The sequence below is a fragment of the Mastomys coucha genome, unplaced genomic scaffold, assembly GCF_008632895.1.
Source record: "Mastomys coucha isolate ucsf_1 unplaced genomic scaffold, UCSF_Mcou_1 pScaffold1, whole genome shotgun sequence".
In the NCBI taxonomy this organism is placed as follows: Eukaryota; Metazoa; Chordata; class Mammalia; order Rodentia; family Muridae; genus Mastomys; species Mastomys coucha.
In genome coordinates, this window is record NW_022196891.1 from 53,869,852 (window position 1) to 53,884,314 (window position 14,463).

A 14,463-nucleotide genomic window follows, 5' to 3' on the forward strand; every position below is an offset into this window, starting at 1 on the left:
GGGGGGGGGGGTAACCAGAAAACATGATACAATATATATTAAAATCTTTTTATTTTTTTTTTCAGAATTGAAACCCATAGAACACATTAGAAATTGTTTGGTATCTTACCGAGTACAACCTCTATTTGCACAACAGCTCCAAGAGGAAATCCTAGGCAGATCAAACAAGAGGGTGGTGATGCCCACACTGCCCTTCAGACAAATAAATTAGCTTCCCAGTAAGTTACTCCCAGCTTCCCCAAGAGCTTATGAGAATCACCTTAGGTCCTAAAAACCTGTGACAGTACAGTGTCCAGCCCCCACTCACCATCCAGACTACAGAAATAAGGGGAGAAGAGCCAGCCTCCCCCAGAGAGCACGTTCACAGTCAGGTCACCTGGCTTAGCAGGCTTCTTAGCAAATGCTTGATGCACATTCTAACCCTTCCTAGCCAAGTCCTTTCCCAGCGCCAGCCACTCAGTATTTCCTTGTGTCAAAGTAAGAACATTTTCCTTGGTAGCATACATACACGGCCACGTTGACCCTCCACCTCCTCTCCTGAAACCCTGAGCTAACAGCAGGTGTTATAGTCACAAGATAACCAGCGACCAGGGCGAGGGAGGGAAGGGAGGCTGAGGCACAGGAAGCAGGGGAGGAGAAGACAAAGCGTGAGAGTTCTAAAGAAAACCTAAGTTTCTTTGGACCCCAATGCTGTCTCTAGCACTGGGGGAAACTAAGAACTGCCGGGGTCCACTTTGCTGAGTAATCTGTAATGAACATACCTGAATTTCTCTATTTTCTTCTAAAAATGTAGTCTGACATTGTAACCCTCAGTACAAACAGTACCTTAAAAAATACCAACATCTGCAGCAAATCAGAGCCTGTTGTTTTAAGGGTGAATTATTCATGGCTTTTCCCAAAGTACACTGCAGCCTTAGATTAAGGAACAGTTTGAGAATGAAAATTCCATATTCAAATCTCTCCCATTTCAACTTCAGAATACACATATTTAAGAAGTGGAAGGAAACCAGACCTACTCTGCAGGAACCGTGACCTTCTCCGCCTCCACAACTAACAGTGATGACTTGAAAGAGGCTGAAGAGAATAAAGAGCAGTTGCAAACGAAGCTGCCGAATCCTTCAGCATTCTGCAGCTTTAGTTTACTAATCTACAAGTTCTATAGTGTGAAGCGGCCACTGCTCATTGTACACAAACTGATTGTATGTATCAGACTGCAGATGGGGAAGAGCAGTGGTGGCTCGTCTGCACATGGTCTGCTTCTAGAAGACTGACTGTGGGTTAGCTTAGTGTGCAGACTTCTAAACAGCTGCTCCCTCAGCTCAGAGTAGTTTCCATGTCCTTTTTTTGGCTTTGTTTTAATGGCTCATTTGTAAAATTGTCCTAATTTTTCCTAGCTTTCAGCCATTAGATACTTTTAATAGTTCCTTTTGAGCTGTGAGCTCTTCTGTAGCCCTGAAGGGACACTGTATTCTGTATGAATGCACGGCATGAGACAACTAACTTAAGAGTCTTTTATAAATAAAGTTTGCATTAACTATAAAGAAAAGAAGTGGAAGGAAAGGAGGAGATAGCAATGGACTTGGATTTCTTGGTTTTGTATTAAATGCATGCATCTATGAGGATGTTCAGTTAGTAAAGCTAATTTAGAGCTGACCAAAATCCCGCCAGTGCCTTGATTATAACAGTCTGATCTAGTAAATAACCCAAAAAGAGGCTGGAGTTACAAATACGTATTTTTTTTTCCCCAATGGAACTTTGTCTATAAATTTGGGGCTGGAAGCATATGGCTGCCCCACCCTTATTCACCCAAATAGACCGTTAATCCAATTCCGAGTTAGAACACATACTTAGACTCTAATTGTTGTGACACCCTGACTCAACTCTGTCTACTGTGGCTCTGAGCTCCTTCTAATGCCGTGAGTGTGGAAACGAAGCCTGAGAGGACTTTTCTCTAACTCAAAGCAGCCTTCCTGCCTGTTCTTCTCCCTAGAAGAATCTTATGTCTTCAACATTGCAAGTGAGGCTGCTTGCCTGCGAACAGTTCCTACTCACTTCACCTATGTGTTCCACGGAATGCGGAGCCACAGCTTAGGCAGCACTCAAGGGAGGGCTCACTGCCGTTTCCCAGCTCTGCTGGCTCCCAGCACAAAGTACTAATAACCACCCTAATCTCAGAGTTCAACTGTGAAGTTTCCTGGTGTATACAGCAAGTAGCCTGGAAACTGGACTTAATACCTCCTTTTGTTTTTGCTTTGTTTTGGGGGTTTGGTCCTAGACCTGGTCCTGGTCCTGTAGACCAGGCTGGCCTTGAACTCACAGAGATCTGCCTGCCTCTGCCTTCCAAATGCCAGGATTAAAGGTGTGTGTCACTACTGCCTGGCTCAATATCTCCTTTTGTTAACACTATTTTAGTGTTTTTTGCCAATATTTGTTTCCTGAAACTCAATACCCTGAATTTAAAAAAAGAAATATGCAGTGTATTCCTTAATCTACCTCAAAGTTTCAGTACACTTGAAACTTTCCTAATGTCATGCCATCTAAAAGTGGTTACAGGCTACTAGACTTTAATGTGAGAAACTAGGGGTATACACTCAAAAGGAAGTTGCCTCTAGCCAGGCTGTGTGGCTGGCACTAAATGTCAAACACAATGCTGAAAGGCTTAACTGGACAAGATGTAGAGGGAGCACACAGCCTGGGTACAGCTACTGTCCCAGACCCATTCCCTAACTATCTGGCAGCTCTCAAGTGACTTGCCAGAACACAAAACTAACCCTGACCCTGACACAGAGATGGAAGAATTCTATACACCACAGGTTCAGAACTCCAAATGAGATGGAATTTGGATTTGATATGAACCAAAATACTAAGAGTCTTTGTGGCGGTCTCCTCAGTCCAAGGCTTAGAGGCTTCAAATCTTTCTCCGTTACCTGCCGGGCACACATCACAAGCTTAGTCCAGCCACCATGACACTTTCTCATAAGACACAGCCAGGGCCACCAATCTCCTAGGAACAGCATCTTTACAGGCCATTTACCTCACAGGGTATACGTTCACTTTAAACAGAGAGCTGGGCATGTTGGTTCATACCTATAATCCTTGCATGTGGAAGGCTGAGGCCTGTTCAAAGCGAGACTGGGCTATACAGTAAGTTCCAGATCAGCACAGGCTAGAGTAAGAGTCTATGGTCTACCTCAAAATAAGCAATGCCATTGAGAGAAAAAGAAAAAAAATAGGGGGTGGGGGTGGGGCAGAGAGTACAGTTTCAGTTTGTTTTACTACTTTGGGTAGCCTATATGGGGTAAGTTAGTCCATAGAGGATCATGCTTGGGTTATAATAGTATCCTCTATGTTTGCTCTGGACCTATCTAAACAGAGGGGAAGTCAATTACCTTCCTGGTTCTATAGAGTGATTTCCCCTCTCTCTTCCCTGAGCTGTCAAATCCATGCCACCCAATACCTTAGCATCCCAAGCCCTTCCTGCCCTCCCTCTCCCAGTCTGCCTTGGACACGCCCCCTGGGGCAGACCCTCCCCTCCCAGTCTGCCTTGGACACGCCCCTTGGGGCAGACCCTCCCCTCCCAGTCTGCCTTGGACACGCCTCCTGGAGCAGACCGCTGTTTTATCTGATGCCACTCTGGAGAGGCAGGATGTTTTTCACCCTGACTCGTTCTGGGTTTTGTTTTTCAAAGACACAAGGGACTGCAAAGTGTTTTCAGAGAATCCATGGGTGTAGGGAAAGGGCAGCAAGGTTCGCCCCACACACACTCTGGAACCACTTCCTTAGTGTCACACCCGCCCGCCCGCCCTCTGGTGTGGGAATGAAGACTGAGCAGAGCTGCTGCCGGCCGCTTGCCAGGTGAGTCTCAGAGCCGCTCCCAGGGCCTCCGCCTTCTGCCACCAGCGCCCGCCGTGGCCGCTTGCAGGCCATCGCATGCCATTTGGAATTGATTGTGCTGTTTCTCTATCTTTGTAAAAATCAGTTCCACTTGTTTTGTGTTGAGAGTTACAAGTGGGAGAGTGGCATCCTGTCTTCCACCAGCACAGTGTCCGTCCCAAACTGGTCAGTGCACTGCTTGATGGTGGCCAAGACATTGAGAAGCCGCTGCTCCACAGTGTCCAAGTGTGGATCGGAGAGCACAGGGGAGATGGGGTCATGGGCCATGGCAGATTTTAAGGCAGACTTTAGTACTCCATTCTTTAGATAATTCAGTCTATTCCAGGTTGAAACCCGAATGCTGGAAGAAAAAGTTTTAAAAGAAATTACATAACATCTTAATATTTAATTCAGCTTGAAGCTTTCATGGTAGAAAAGGTTTCTGTTTGTCTCTTTGGATCACCTGTATTTCAGACTTGCCTCTGTATTAGAAGCAAGCCATACTGCCATGGTGTAATTCGCGGGGTGGGGGTGGGATGGGGGGTATGATTAGAGGTATACATGAAAACTTATACATATTCCTAACAGTAAGAGAAAAACTGAACCAATCTAAATGTCTAACAACTGAGAGATACTTCAAATTATGGCTAAATTCTCAGGAATAGCATGCAGCCATTAAAAAGGTTTGAAAGTGAGTGGCACAGGGACAAGTCCTTGATATTACTTCAAAGCTAAGGAAGTCAGAGAAAATCTTTCACTCCCTGTGCTGGGGAGACTACAGAGCACTGAGACCCTAGGGTTAGAGTGAGGCACACTATGCTCTTATCCTTAGATACTCAGGGGATGACTCTAACTTCATTACTCAAATGGTTCTAAATTTTAAAAATTCTACCATTATTAAAAGACAAACAGTTACTTAAAGAATATCTACTTTTTGCTGAGCAAATGATAGTGCACACCTTTAATCCCAGCACTTGGGGGGCAGAGGCAGTCAGATCTTTGACTACTGAGCAAGTTCCAGGTCAGACAGGACTATACAGAGAAACCTTGTCCCAAAACTCCACCACCAACAACCCCCCCCAACCAAAAGAAAGAAAGAAACAACAACAAAAACCAACCAACCAATCAAAACAAAACAAAAACTCCTTTCTCTGGGACGAGATGGCTCAGCACAGAAGAGCATTTGTTGGTCTTGGAGAGGACCTGAGTTCAGTTCTCAAAACTCACTCTGAATGCCTTCTTCTGGCTTCTGTAAGCACTGCATTCAGGAGCACAGAGTCCCAAAGACAGGCAGGCAGGCGCGCGCGCGCGCACACACACACACACACACACACACACACACACACACACACACACACACACTTTAAAATTCTTAAAGAGATTCTCTATTTTCCTAAGTTACTTCACTAACCACTTGCTATGGGCTCGGTATTTATCCCTGATAGAACTCATGTAGGAATTCAGTTGCCATGTAACAGTATTAAGAGCTGGGGCTCTAAAGTGACCAGCTGACAAGGGCTCAGTGGAGCTGCTGCTGCCCTCTGCTCTTCTGTCTCCTGCCATGTGGGAACATAGTAAGACAGCTTTCAGGATGCCAGTGTTCCGATCTGGAGCCTCTCAGCTTCTAGAGCTATGAGCGAATCAATTTCTGTTCCGTATTTGGTAAGATGGCTTAACAGGAAAGTCAGTTGTCCCATAAGCCTGGTGACTGCAGTTTGATCCTGGAGCCATGTAAAGGTGGAGAGAGAGAGCCAAGTGACTAAGTTGTCCTCTGACTCCAATCATGTCCTGTGGCACATAAATCCACACTTCACAATGCATACAAACATACAATCACTTATAATAAATTAATGTAAGGGAAATGTCTCCATTTGTGACTTTCTGTTATAGCAGAATAAAGCAGACTAAATGACCAACCGAAGAAGTATTGTCTCAGAGAAGTCCACACCTCTCAGTTGGTATAACAGGGAGAACTGGGCAGGATATAGATGTTCTAGAGGTCACTGGGCAGGCAGAAGCATCTGACTTTTGTGAGAAGTTTTACAGCTACTTAAAGTAAGGATGATTAATTGTGTAAAGCACAGAAGAGATGGGCTACGCATGATGGACAGCAGTTTTCTTATTCTGAATGGTACTATGAATGCCAGAGCACCAGAGCTCCAGTGTAACAGGGCTGTCACTTGATTGACTCAGCACCAACTTCACTCTTCAGTATATGCTTCTCCAAAATGGACAGAGTTCCTTCAAGAATGTCTCCTCATAAGCCTTCTCAGGAGAGGCACAGTGTACCAGGAAGGCGCTCTCTCACACCTCTGGCTACTGCAGGGTAGGTAGACCAGTGGTCAGCTCTGTCCCAGCCATATTCTTAGAAGATGCAAGCCCATGAAGCCACAGGTTCATCTGCTGGTAACTTCTCTGAGGTCCCTTTTCCAGACATGGTCTTGGGTAGTCCAGGATGACTAGGAATTTGCTATCTAGCCCAGAATGACACTGAGCTCCTCTTCTTCCTACCACCTCCTCCCAAGTGCTGAGGTTACAGCACTCTGGTTACTGTTTGGACACAGGGACTGGTATCCATCTGCCCACTCTGACTCAGCCTTTCCTGCAGGTGGCCCAGCGGTGCTCCAGGGTCATCCTTTCCTCTGCAGGTCACAACACCAGGTGCTGACCATCTGTATCCCACCAGCTCTCAGTTTTCCAGGATCAGTAAGGAGAATTAGGGCTAACCAGGTAAATACATACTACCTTCTGAAGAACCCGCTTCCTACTGAGAAAGCTGAGTGCCACAGCGCAGACATGGAAGCCCAGTACTTGGGAGACTAAGGGAAGAATGCTGGGATGCTGAAGTCAACCTAGGCTATATAGTGAGAGCCTATGAAATACAGACAGACAGACAGAGAGGGGGTGAGGGGAGAAAAGAAGGAGGGAAGGAAGGGAGGGAAGGAAGGGGAGAAGGGAGAGAAGGAAGGAAGGAAGGAAGAAAGGAAGGAAGGGGTCAGGAGAAGAGCTAGGAAAGGAGAGGAAGGAAAGGAAGGAAAGGAAGAAAAAAGGATGAATGGATATGGGTGCGCTGGAGAGATAGTCAGTAAAGGGTTTGCCCTGCAAACACAACTTGCTTGATTTTGAGCCACACAATTCATGTAAAAAGAATGTGGGCATAGTGGTATACACTTGTAATCCCAGGGTCAAGGAGGTAGAGACAGAGGAATCCCTGGGACTTAATGGCTAGCCAGCCTAGCCCACCTAGTGAGTTCTGGGCAATGAAAGACTTTGTCTTAAAAAGGGAAGAGAGATGGTCAGTTCCTGAGGATGACACTCAAGACTGTCCTCTAGCCTACACATGCACACAGACAACAGAAGTGTGTGTGTATGGGGGGGCGGTTAGAGTATAGTTTAGCAATAAAGCACTTGCCTAGGAGGCACAAGGCCCTGAAGTTAGTCCCAGCACTGGAAAAACAAACAAACAAACAAACAAAGGGGGTGAAGGACGGGAGAGGACAGAAAGAAAGGAGGCATGGTCACAGGTGTCCTGTTTCTGGGCTAACCAGCACTAGAATGTCCCCAGACTGCTTTCTGTAGCCAAATGACATAAATTTTGCTGACTGTTGATGTGTGAACTTCAAAATCAGCCCAGGAGTAGGGCCTGAAGCAGGAGCTCCTAGGACTGGGTTTTGGTTCATTTTGTTGACTTATTCTCAATTCCTTTATTCTCTAATATATTTAAATCAGTTACTAAATACTTAAAATATTTTTGGTTTAGATAATTTCAAGCTAAAACATTCAATTGAAACCCCAAGGTAAACCTGATGTGGCAATGGAGAATACAGATTAACAGATTAAAAAAATAAAATCTTTTTTTTTTTTTGAGACTGTCTCACTATGTAGTCCTGGCCGTCCCAGAACTCACTATGTAGATCAGGGTGGCCTCAAACTCACAGAGAGCTATCTGCTTTTGTCTCCTAGGTGCTGGGTTTGTTAAAGCACAGCTAGACGGCTTTTAGTAGGTGGTAGAGATAATAAGCTAAACAAACACATATTACTATAGATACCACAAACTTACTGATGCAAAATGAATTCTGAGTTTTGGGTGGCCTGCATCTGTGTTTTCCTCAGCCCTGTCAGGGTTCACAGGGCCTCTGGGCTGCAGAAGCAGGAAATGCAACGGGGAAGCCCGGGTGCTGAACCCGAAGGAGGAAATGCAGGCAGACACACTGTGTATAACTTACATGCAACACTGATAGACAGGGGCGAGAATGCTTCTCTCATCCAGCGCGGGGTTCCCAAAGCTGAAAATTAAATTAAGACAGGACTTAGGTGCAAGTGCTAGTTCCCTTCTCAGCATCAAAGCAAGAGCATAATCTATAAAAAACCAACTGTGAGCCTAGATAATTTCATGCTCCAACAGCTCAAATCATTTAAATTAAAAATAAGTTAGGCATGACTAATCAGACACAGGATCATTAACAGCCTAAAGTATCACACAGCAGATAAACTCCTTTAACAAGGACCCTTTCCTGCCAAGATGTTGCAGGACGCTGGAGCACACCTGTGGGGCCACACCGTGAGTTCTCAGTGCACAGGGGAAGGCACAGATCCTAAACCTGCAAAGCTTTCTAAAGGTCTGGAAAGAAATCCTGCTAGAGTCCCCAAGAGGCAGGTGGCTATTACTTCCAGAATCACTAAAACCTTATGCCAGCAAGCAAGCCTGCTGGCAGCTTCAAACCAGAAAGCTGCCCAGAGTTTTCAGAGGCCAGGACAACATAAAAATGGTATTCTATTAGGAAAGGAATGTCCGCTCTGGGAATCTGGTTACTGTCTCCTCTTTCTGGAACTCTCTTCAATGACTGAAGAATCACTATGCCCCAAGGACAGTGCCATGACAGCAGCTGATATCCTCGGACTGCTGCTCACAGAGCTTGTGGCTACTTAGTTTCCAACGCAAGGCTTTAAGAAGTGAGGCTTGGGAGGTTAGATCCAGGATAGTTTGATCCCAAGTCTCCCCACCCAGCCCCAGGCTTATCTGCTAAGGCACTAGAGGCCAGCCTGAAGCACTACTGAGGTGAAGGAGCCTTCCGGAGGTGGGGGCCAGCAGAAAGAAGTTAGAGCACTGGCACGCATTCCTGATGGGGATGTTGGGACCTAGCCTCTCTTCCCAGATGCCATGGGCCCAGCAGCTTTGCTCTCAATGTGTTCCCAGCCACGATGATTCTGCTTCATCACAGGCCCAAGAGCAATAAAGCCAGCCCGCTTCTGAAACCATGAGCTGAAATAAGCATTTCATTGCTACTGGTTGATTTATGTCAGTGTTGGTGACTGAAAGCTGGCTAGCACAGGTTCCCAGAGAATGCCCCTCTCACCCGGCAAAGGCCAGTTTTGCTGCTCTGTACCTTTTGGCATTATCAAGAAGAATAAGCATACTAGCGCCTTCATCATCTTGAAAGCTTTCATAGTGATGGCGGTCAGCATTGCCAATCAAGTAATCAAAGACAGCCGTGTCAATGATGTCCAGGAGGCGAGGGCCTGAGTCATAGGGGGACGTTTTCTTCACAGCATCACAGTAGCTCTCATCATATTCCCACCTGGAGGCAAGGAGCATCGTAAGGGTCACTGAGTGCCAGCCACACCTGACTACAGTTTAGCTCCTAAGAGCAAGAGCCATGTGTCAACAGTTTGGTTGCCAGACTACGATGTTAGGAGGTGGGGCCTTGCGGCCGGAAGATGAGTTGTTGGGAGCAACCGTAGGTGGACATGGTTGCCTTGGCCTTCCCTCTCACTGTTTGCTTCCTAGCCTCCAAGAGGAGAGTAACTTCCCTCCACAGCATACATGTGCTGCCTTGATATTGTCTTACCACAAATCCCAAAAACAACCAAGCAGACCAAGCTGGGCTGAAACTTCAGAAACTCTCAGCTAAAGAATCTTTCTCCATTTAAAATATTAGGTATTTTGTTAGAGACAGAAAGCTATGCAGAAAGCTGCTATGACTGCAGTGACCATCCCTGACAGTGAGGTTCAAGGGCCTTTGGGTTTGGTTTTGCAAAACTAGAAGAGTTTAGAGAAGCAAGCTGAGGAAAGTAGTGTGTGCTGGAAGCGCAGATTGCTGGGAGGATATGATGGAGATCAGAGGCTGGCAGGAACAGAGAGCAAAAGCTATGCTGACAGGTTTGGGATGGGGACAGGGACTCCATTGGGAAACAGACAAGAGGCTAATGATGTTACATAGACTCTGTCTATGTTTTGTACATATCCTGAGACTTTGTGGACTGGCTTCTAAGGTAGAGGTAATTTAAGGCAGCAGAATGGGGATTACTGACTGCTTTTAACCAGATTTTCTGTGAGAAGTGGAAGCAAAATGCAGAGCAAAAAGATCTGAAACACTTGTGGTTGAACCAGGAAAGAAGCACACATAAGGTTTAAGCCAGGAGGGGTACAGCTGCTGAAGAGACTAGTGCCAGGAAAAGACCCAAGTGCTTTATATTAGGATACCTTGAGAATTCTCAAGATCTAGCCCATCCCAGGCTAAACTTGTATGTCCAACCATCAGCACACTGAAGAGGCCAAGGTGGTCCAAGGCCTGGACCTTGGCACCATGCGCATGATGTGAATGAAGCAGCCATACATAATGCACATTGTGGAGCCACTTCCACTGAGACTCCACAAGGGTCTTGAGGGTACAGACAGGGTTCCTGCCAGCAGCCCACAAGTGTGACGCGCAGAGCTGTGAGAATAAAGCTGAAGCTGCAACGGACACCCCACGAGTCTGAGACACCAGGAGCCTACCAGTGTGCTCCTGGGGTATTCCAGGGAGTCCCTGCCTACCAGTGTGCTCCTGGGGTATTCCAGGGAGTCCCTGCCTACCAGTGTGCTCCTGGGGTATTCCAGGGAGTCCCTGCCTACCACTTTGCTCCTGGGGTATTCCAGGGAGTCCCTGCCTACCAGTGTGCTCCTGGGGTATTCCAGGGAGTCCCTGCCTACCACTTTGCTCCTGGTCCTTTCCCTCTGCCTTTGCTTTCTGGCAGCAACAAGATAAGCAGGCCTTGCCAACACAAGCTTCTGCAGTGACGTGTGCACGGTGCCACTATAAGCCCAAAGTAATGTGGCCAAAATTAATCTCTCCCCTTTTTTGGTTTTTCAAGACAGGGTTTCTCTGTGTATATGTAGCTGTCCTGGAACTTACTCTGTAAACCAGGTTGGCCTCAAACTCAGAGATCTGTGTGCTTCTATCACCTGAGTGCTGGGGTTAAAGGTGTCCACCACTACTGTCCCAGCTTAATCTCTCCTCTCTTTACTGATAGAAAGACAGCTGACACACCAGCACTGCTGAAAACAGGGCCCTACCCAGCAGGTCTGCCCCTAATCCACAAGTCTTTTAACTCTTGGACAGATGGCTGGCTCCTATTGAGGAAAGACAGCTGGCTTGGCACAGCAAACACTTAAACCATGGCTCACAGGAGCACTTACCTGGCTAATTTGCCTTCTCGGTAGGTCCTGCCCCAGGGATGTCGATGTTTCTGCAGAGGCCACACATCTGGAAGCCAAAGTGTGATGGACCCCTCCATCATGTCACCATCAGCACATGCTGGCTCAGTTTCCCGGCAGTAGTAGCACTTCCCATAGAAACAAGTATTGTTCCCTGCAGAGCAGAAATGAACGGGATATACTTAAGAAAGAAAATTAAGAATCCAAATTTTCCCTCAAACAACTAAATAAAAAGGCACCATGAAAATTAGAATCCTGATGTTAGTCCATTTCACAGATGTTGTTTCCTATGTAGGTGATAAAAACAGTGTAAAAAAAAAATCCCCAATGAATGGAAGGCTATCTACTAGAAAGCAAATCTTCCTGTGCCTCCCTTACACCCAGCCCTTCTCCCAGAAGTCAACTATCACCCAGTCTTGCTCTCAGCTCACAATAATTAAAGGAAAGCAACGTCTTCCCGTCCTTTATCAGAGCTGAGGTTGTGGCCAAAGTACCCAGAGGCAGGAGTGCACACGTAGACTTAGTTTGGTCACACTGGGGGAGGCAGGAGCAGTAAGTGAACAGACTGAGGGTTACGGACTAGTTTTCTCACTGATGGCAAAGGAAGTTAATACAGAAAGACAGTCAGAAGAAAATCCTGCTGTGAACTAGAATCAGAGATTCTGGTTTCAGCACATACCCAGAGATACTGTTTATATACACATGTATTTCCTACCCTGCCCTTCAAGAGAACCTAGAAACACTGAGATCCAGGCTTATTCGAACACCAGTCAGCCCGTCCTTCGTCCTCTTTCTTCTCGTGGTGATAGGGCTCACACACGCAAGGCGGGTATTCCCTGTGCCATATGTCCAGACCTCTGTTTACTTTTTAAGGCTGGCTTTGAACTTAGAATCCTCCTGCTTCAACCTTCCAAAGAGCTGGAATAGAAGCTTATACAAGGTATAGCTTCACTTATCATTTCCTAAAGACCATTTTAACACTACATTAGAAAAGAAAAAAGAGGGCTCCTTGGATAAGAGCTGCCTCCAGGGCTGAGTCAGGGAAGGTCCTGGTGAGCCTGGGCCATACCGACACTGCCAGCTCTAATGAAGTGCTTGGAGCACAGTGAGACATTCTAAAATGGAGCTGCTTACCGGGTTCCCACTGGTCATGTCTGTAGAGTTAGAATATAAACATGAAAAATAATAGTAAGAAATTATAGAAACTGAAGTAATGAGTTCATCATGATATGAATAAAGAAATGCATGTGACGAGAGTTCTCATCTAAACAGAATGCCTACCAAGAAGTTTATAAAGCAATAACAGAATTATAAACCATCATTTCACAACTATCATAATAGCTGACTCAAACACAAATGGATCAATGTGCTAAAACTGGGGATTAAAGTTTGATAAGGAATGGAGTATTTATAGAGTTCTGCCTGAGACGTGATGCCCAGTGGTAGAGCTTTTGCTTATCATGCATGAGGCTCTAGAGTCAATCCCCATCCTTGGTGGGGTAGGGTAGGAGTATGGAAGTAATTAGATATTAATATAGTTGCAGAGTACTTGTCTATAAAAACCACCACTAAATGTACATAGCATCCCAGGCTGAGAGGCTGAGTGAGGCCTTTTGCATTGGGATAGGAAGTCTCTCTCAGCAAGGCAGTGCCTCTCCCCTTGTTTAAATGTATGAGTTCTCTGTCTGTGGATACACCTGCATGCCAGAAAAGGGCTTCAGATCCCTTTATAGATGGTATTGAACTGCCAATGTGGTTGCCGGGAATTGAATTCAGGACCTCTGGAAGAGCAGTCAGTGCTCTTAACTGCTGAGCCATCTCTCCAGTCCTGGTAGCACACACATTTGATCACAGCACTTGGGGTAAACAGAGGATCTTCTGTGAGTTTAAAACCAGCTTGGTCTACATAGGGATACCAAGACAGCCAGGGCTATATAGAGAGGTCTATTGCAAGACAAAAACAAAAACAAAAGCAAAAACAAAAAACAACCATCCAAACAAACAAATAAACAGCTCCTTTGTTCCTCGCATTTTAATAGTTCTTTAAATTTTCCTATGGCCTTTAAAATAGTCTAGTCTGTTTTTACTCTTAAAATGTTTGTATTTCTGCCAGGTAGTGGTGGCGCATGCCTTTAACCCCAGCACTTGGGAGGCAGAGGCAGGTGGGCTTCAGAGTTCGAGGCCAGCCTGGGGTACAGAGTGAGTACCAGGACAGCCAGGGCTACACAGAGAAACACTGTCTCGAAAAAACAAATAAACAAAACAAAACAAAAGTTAGTATTTCTAATGTAATCAAGTTTAATTTATTATCTTTTTATTTTTGTAATCTTAAGCATTCTATATGTGTTACTTTCAAATTGGTCAAAATTATTTTTAAAAAATCTTGGGCTGGATAGATGGCTCAGTGGAGCTGGAGAAATGGCTCAGCAGTTAAGAGCATTGACTGCTCTTCTGAAGGTCCTGAGTTAAAATCCCACTAACCCATGATGGCTCACAACCATCTGTAATGGGATCTGTCACTCTCTTCTGGTGTAGCTGAAGACAACTACAGTGTACTTAGATAAATAAATCAATCTTAAAAAAAAAAAAAAAAAAAGAGCATTGACCGCTCTTCCTGAATTCAATTCCCAGCAACCACATGGTGGCTAACAACCATCTGTAATGTGTTCCAATGCCCTCTTCTGATGTGTCTGAAGACAGCTACAGTGTACTCATCATATATATAAAATAAATAAATAAAACCTTTTTAAAAAAGAATTTTTAAAAATCTTAAGGTTGCTGTGCAGTAGTGGCACACACCTTTAAACCTAGCACTTGGGAGCCAGACACATGTGGATCTATAAGTTAGAGGCCAGCCTGGTCTACAGCTCTAGTTCCAGAACAGCCAGAGCGACATAGAAATATCCTATCTCAAAAACAAAACAACACAACACAACACAACAACAAAAAGAAAAGAAAGAGAAAGAGAGGTAACAGCCTTGTGTTTGTAGGTGTGCTGTAGTTGCTTAGGTCCTGAGCAGTGCATACTGTGCTGTAGTTGCTTAGGCTCTGAGCAGTGCATACTGTGCTGTAGTTGATTAGGTCCTGAGCAGTGCATACTGTGCTGTAGTTGA

At 45.5% G+C, this 14,463-nt stretch overlaps 1 protein-coding gene across 2 annotated transcripts in view; it reads right to left on the reverse strand.

The window, feature by feature from the left end:
* Positions 1-34: 34 nt before the first annotated feature.
* Fam20b (FAM20B glycosaminoglycan xylosylkinase) overlaps positions 35-14,463 on the reverse strand; it is a 37,764-nt gene continuing 23,335 nt past the window's right edge. The window contains exons 5-8 of one of the 2 annotated variants that reach the window (XM_031385818.1): positions 11,333-11,504; positions 9,261-9,452; positions 8,100-8,159; positions 35-4,234 (exon numbers count right to left, since the gene is read on the reverse strand). In XM_031385818.1, coding sequence (XP_031241678.1) covers positions 4,003-4,234; positions 8,100-8,159; positions 9,261-9,452; positions 11,333-11,504 — 656 coding nt within the window. In that variant the 3' untranslated portion in view covers positions 35-4,002. The remainder of the gene's footprint in view (positions 4,235-8,099; positions 8,160-9,260; positions 9,453-11,332; positions 11,505-14,463) is intronic. The other variant, XM_031385812.1, reaches the window with a different exon arrangement.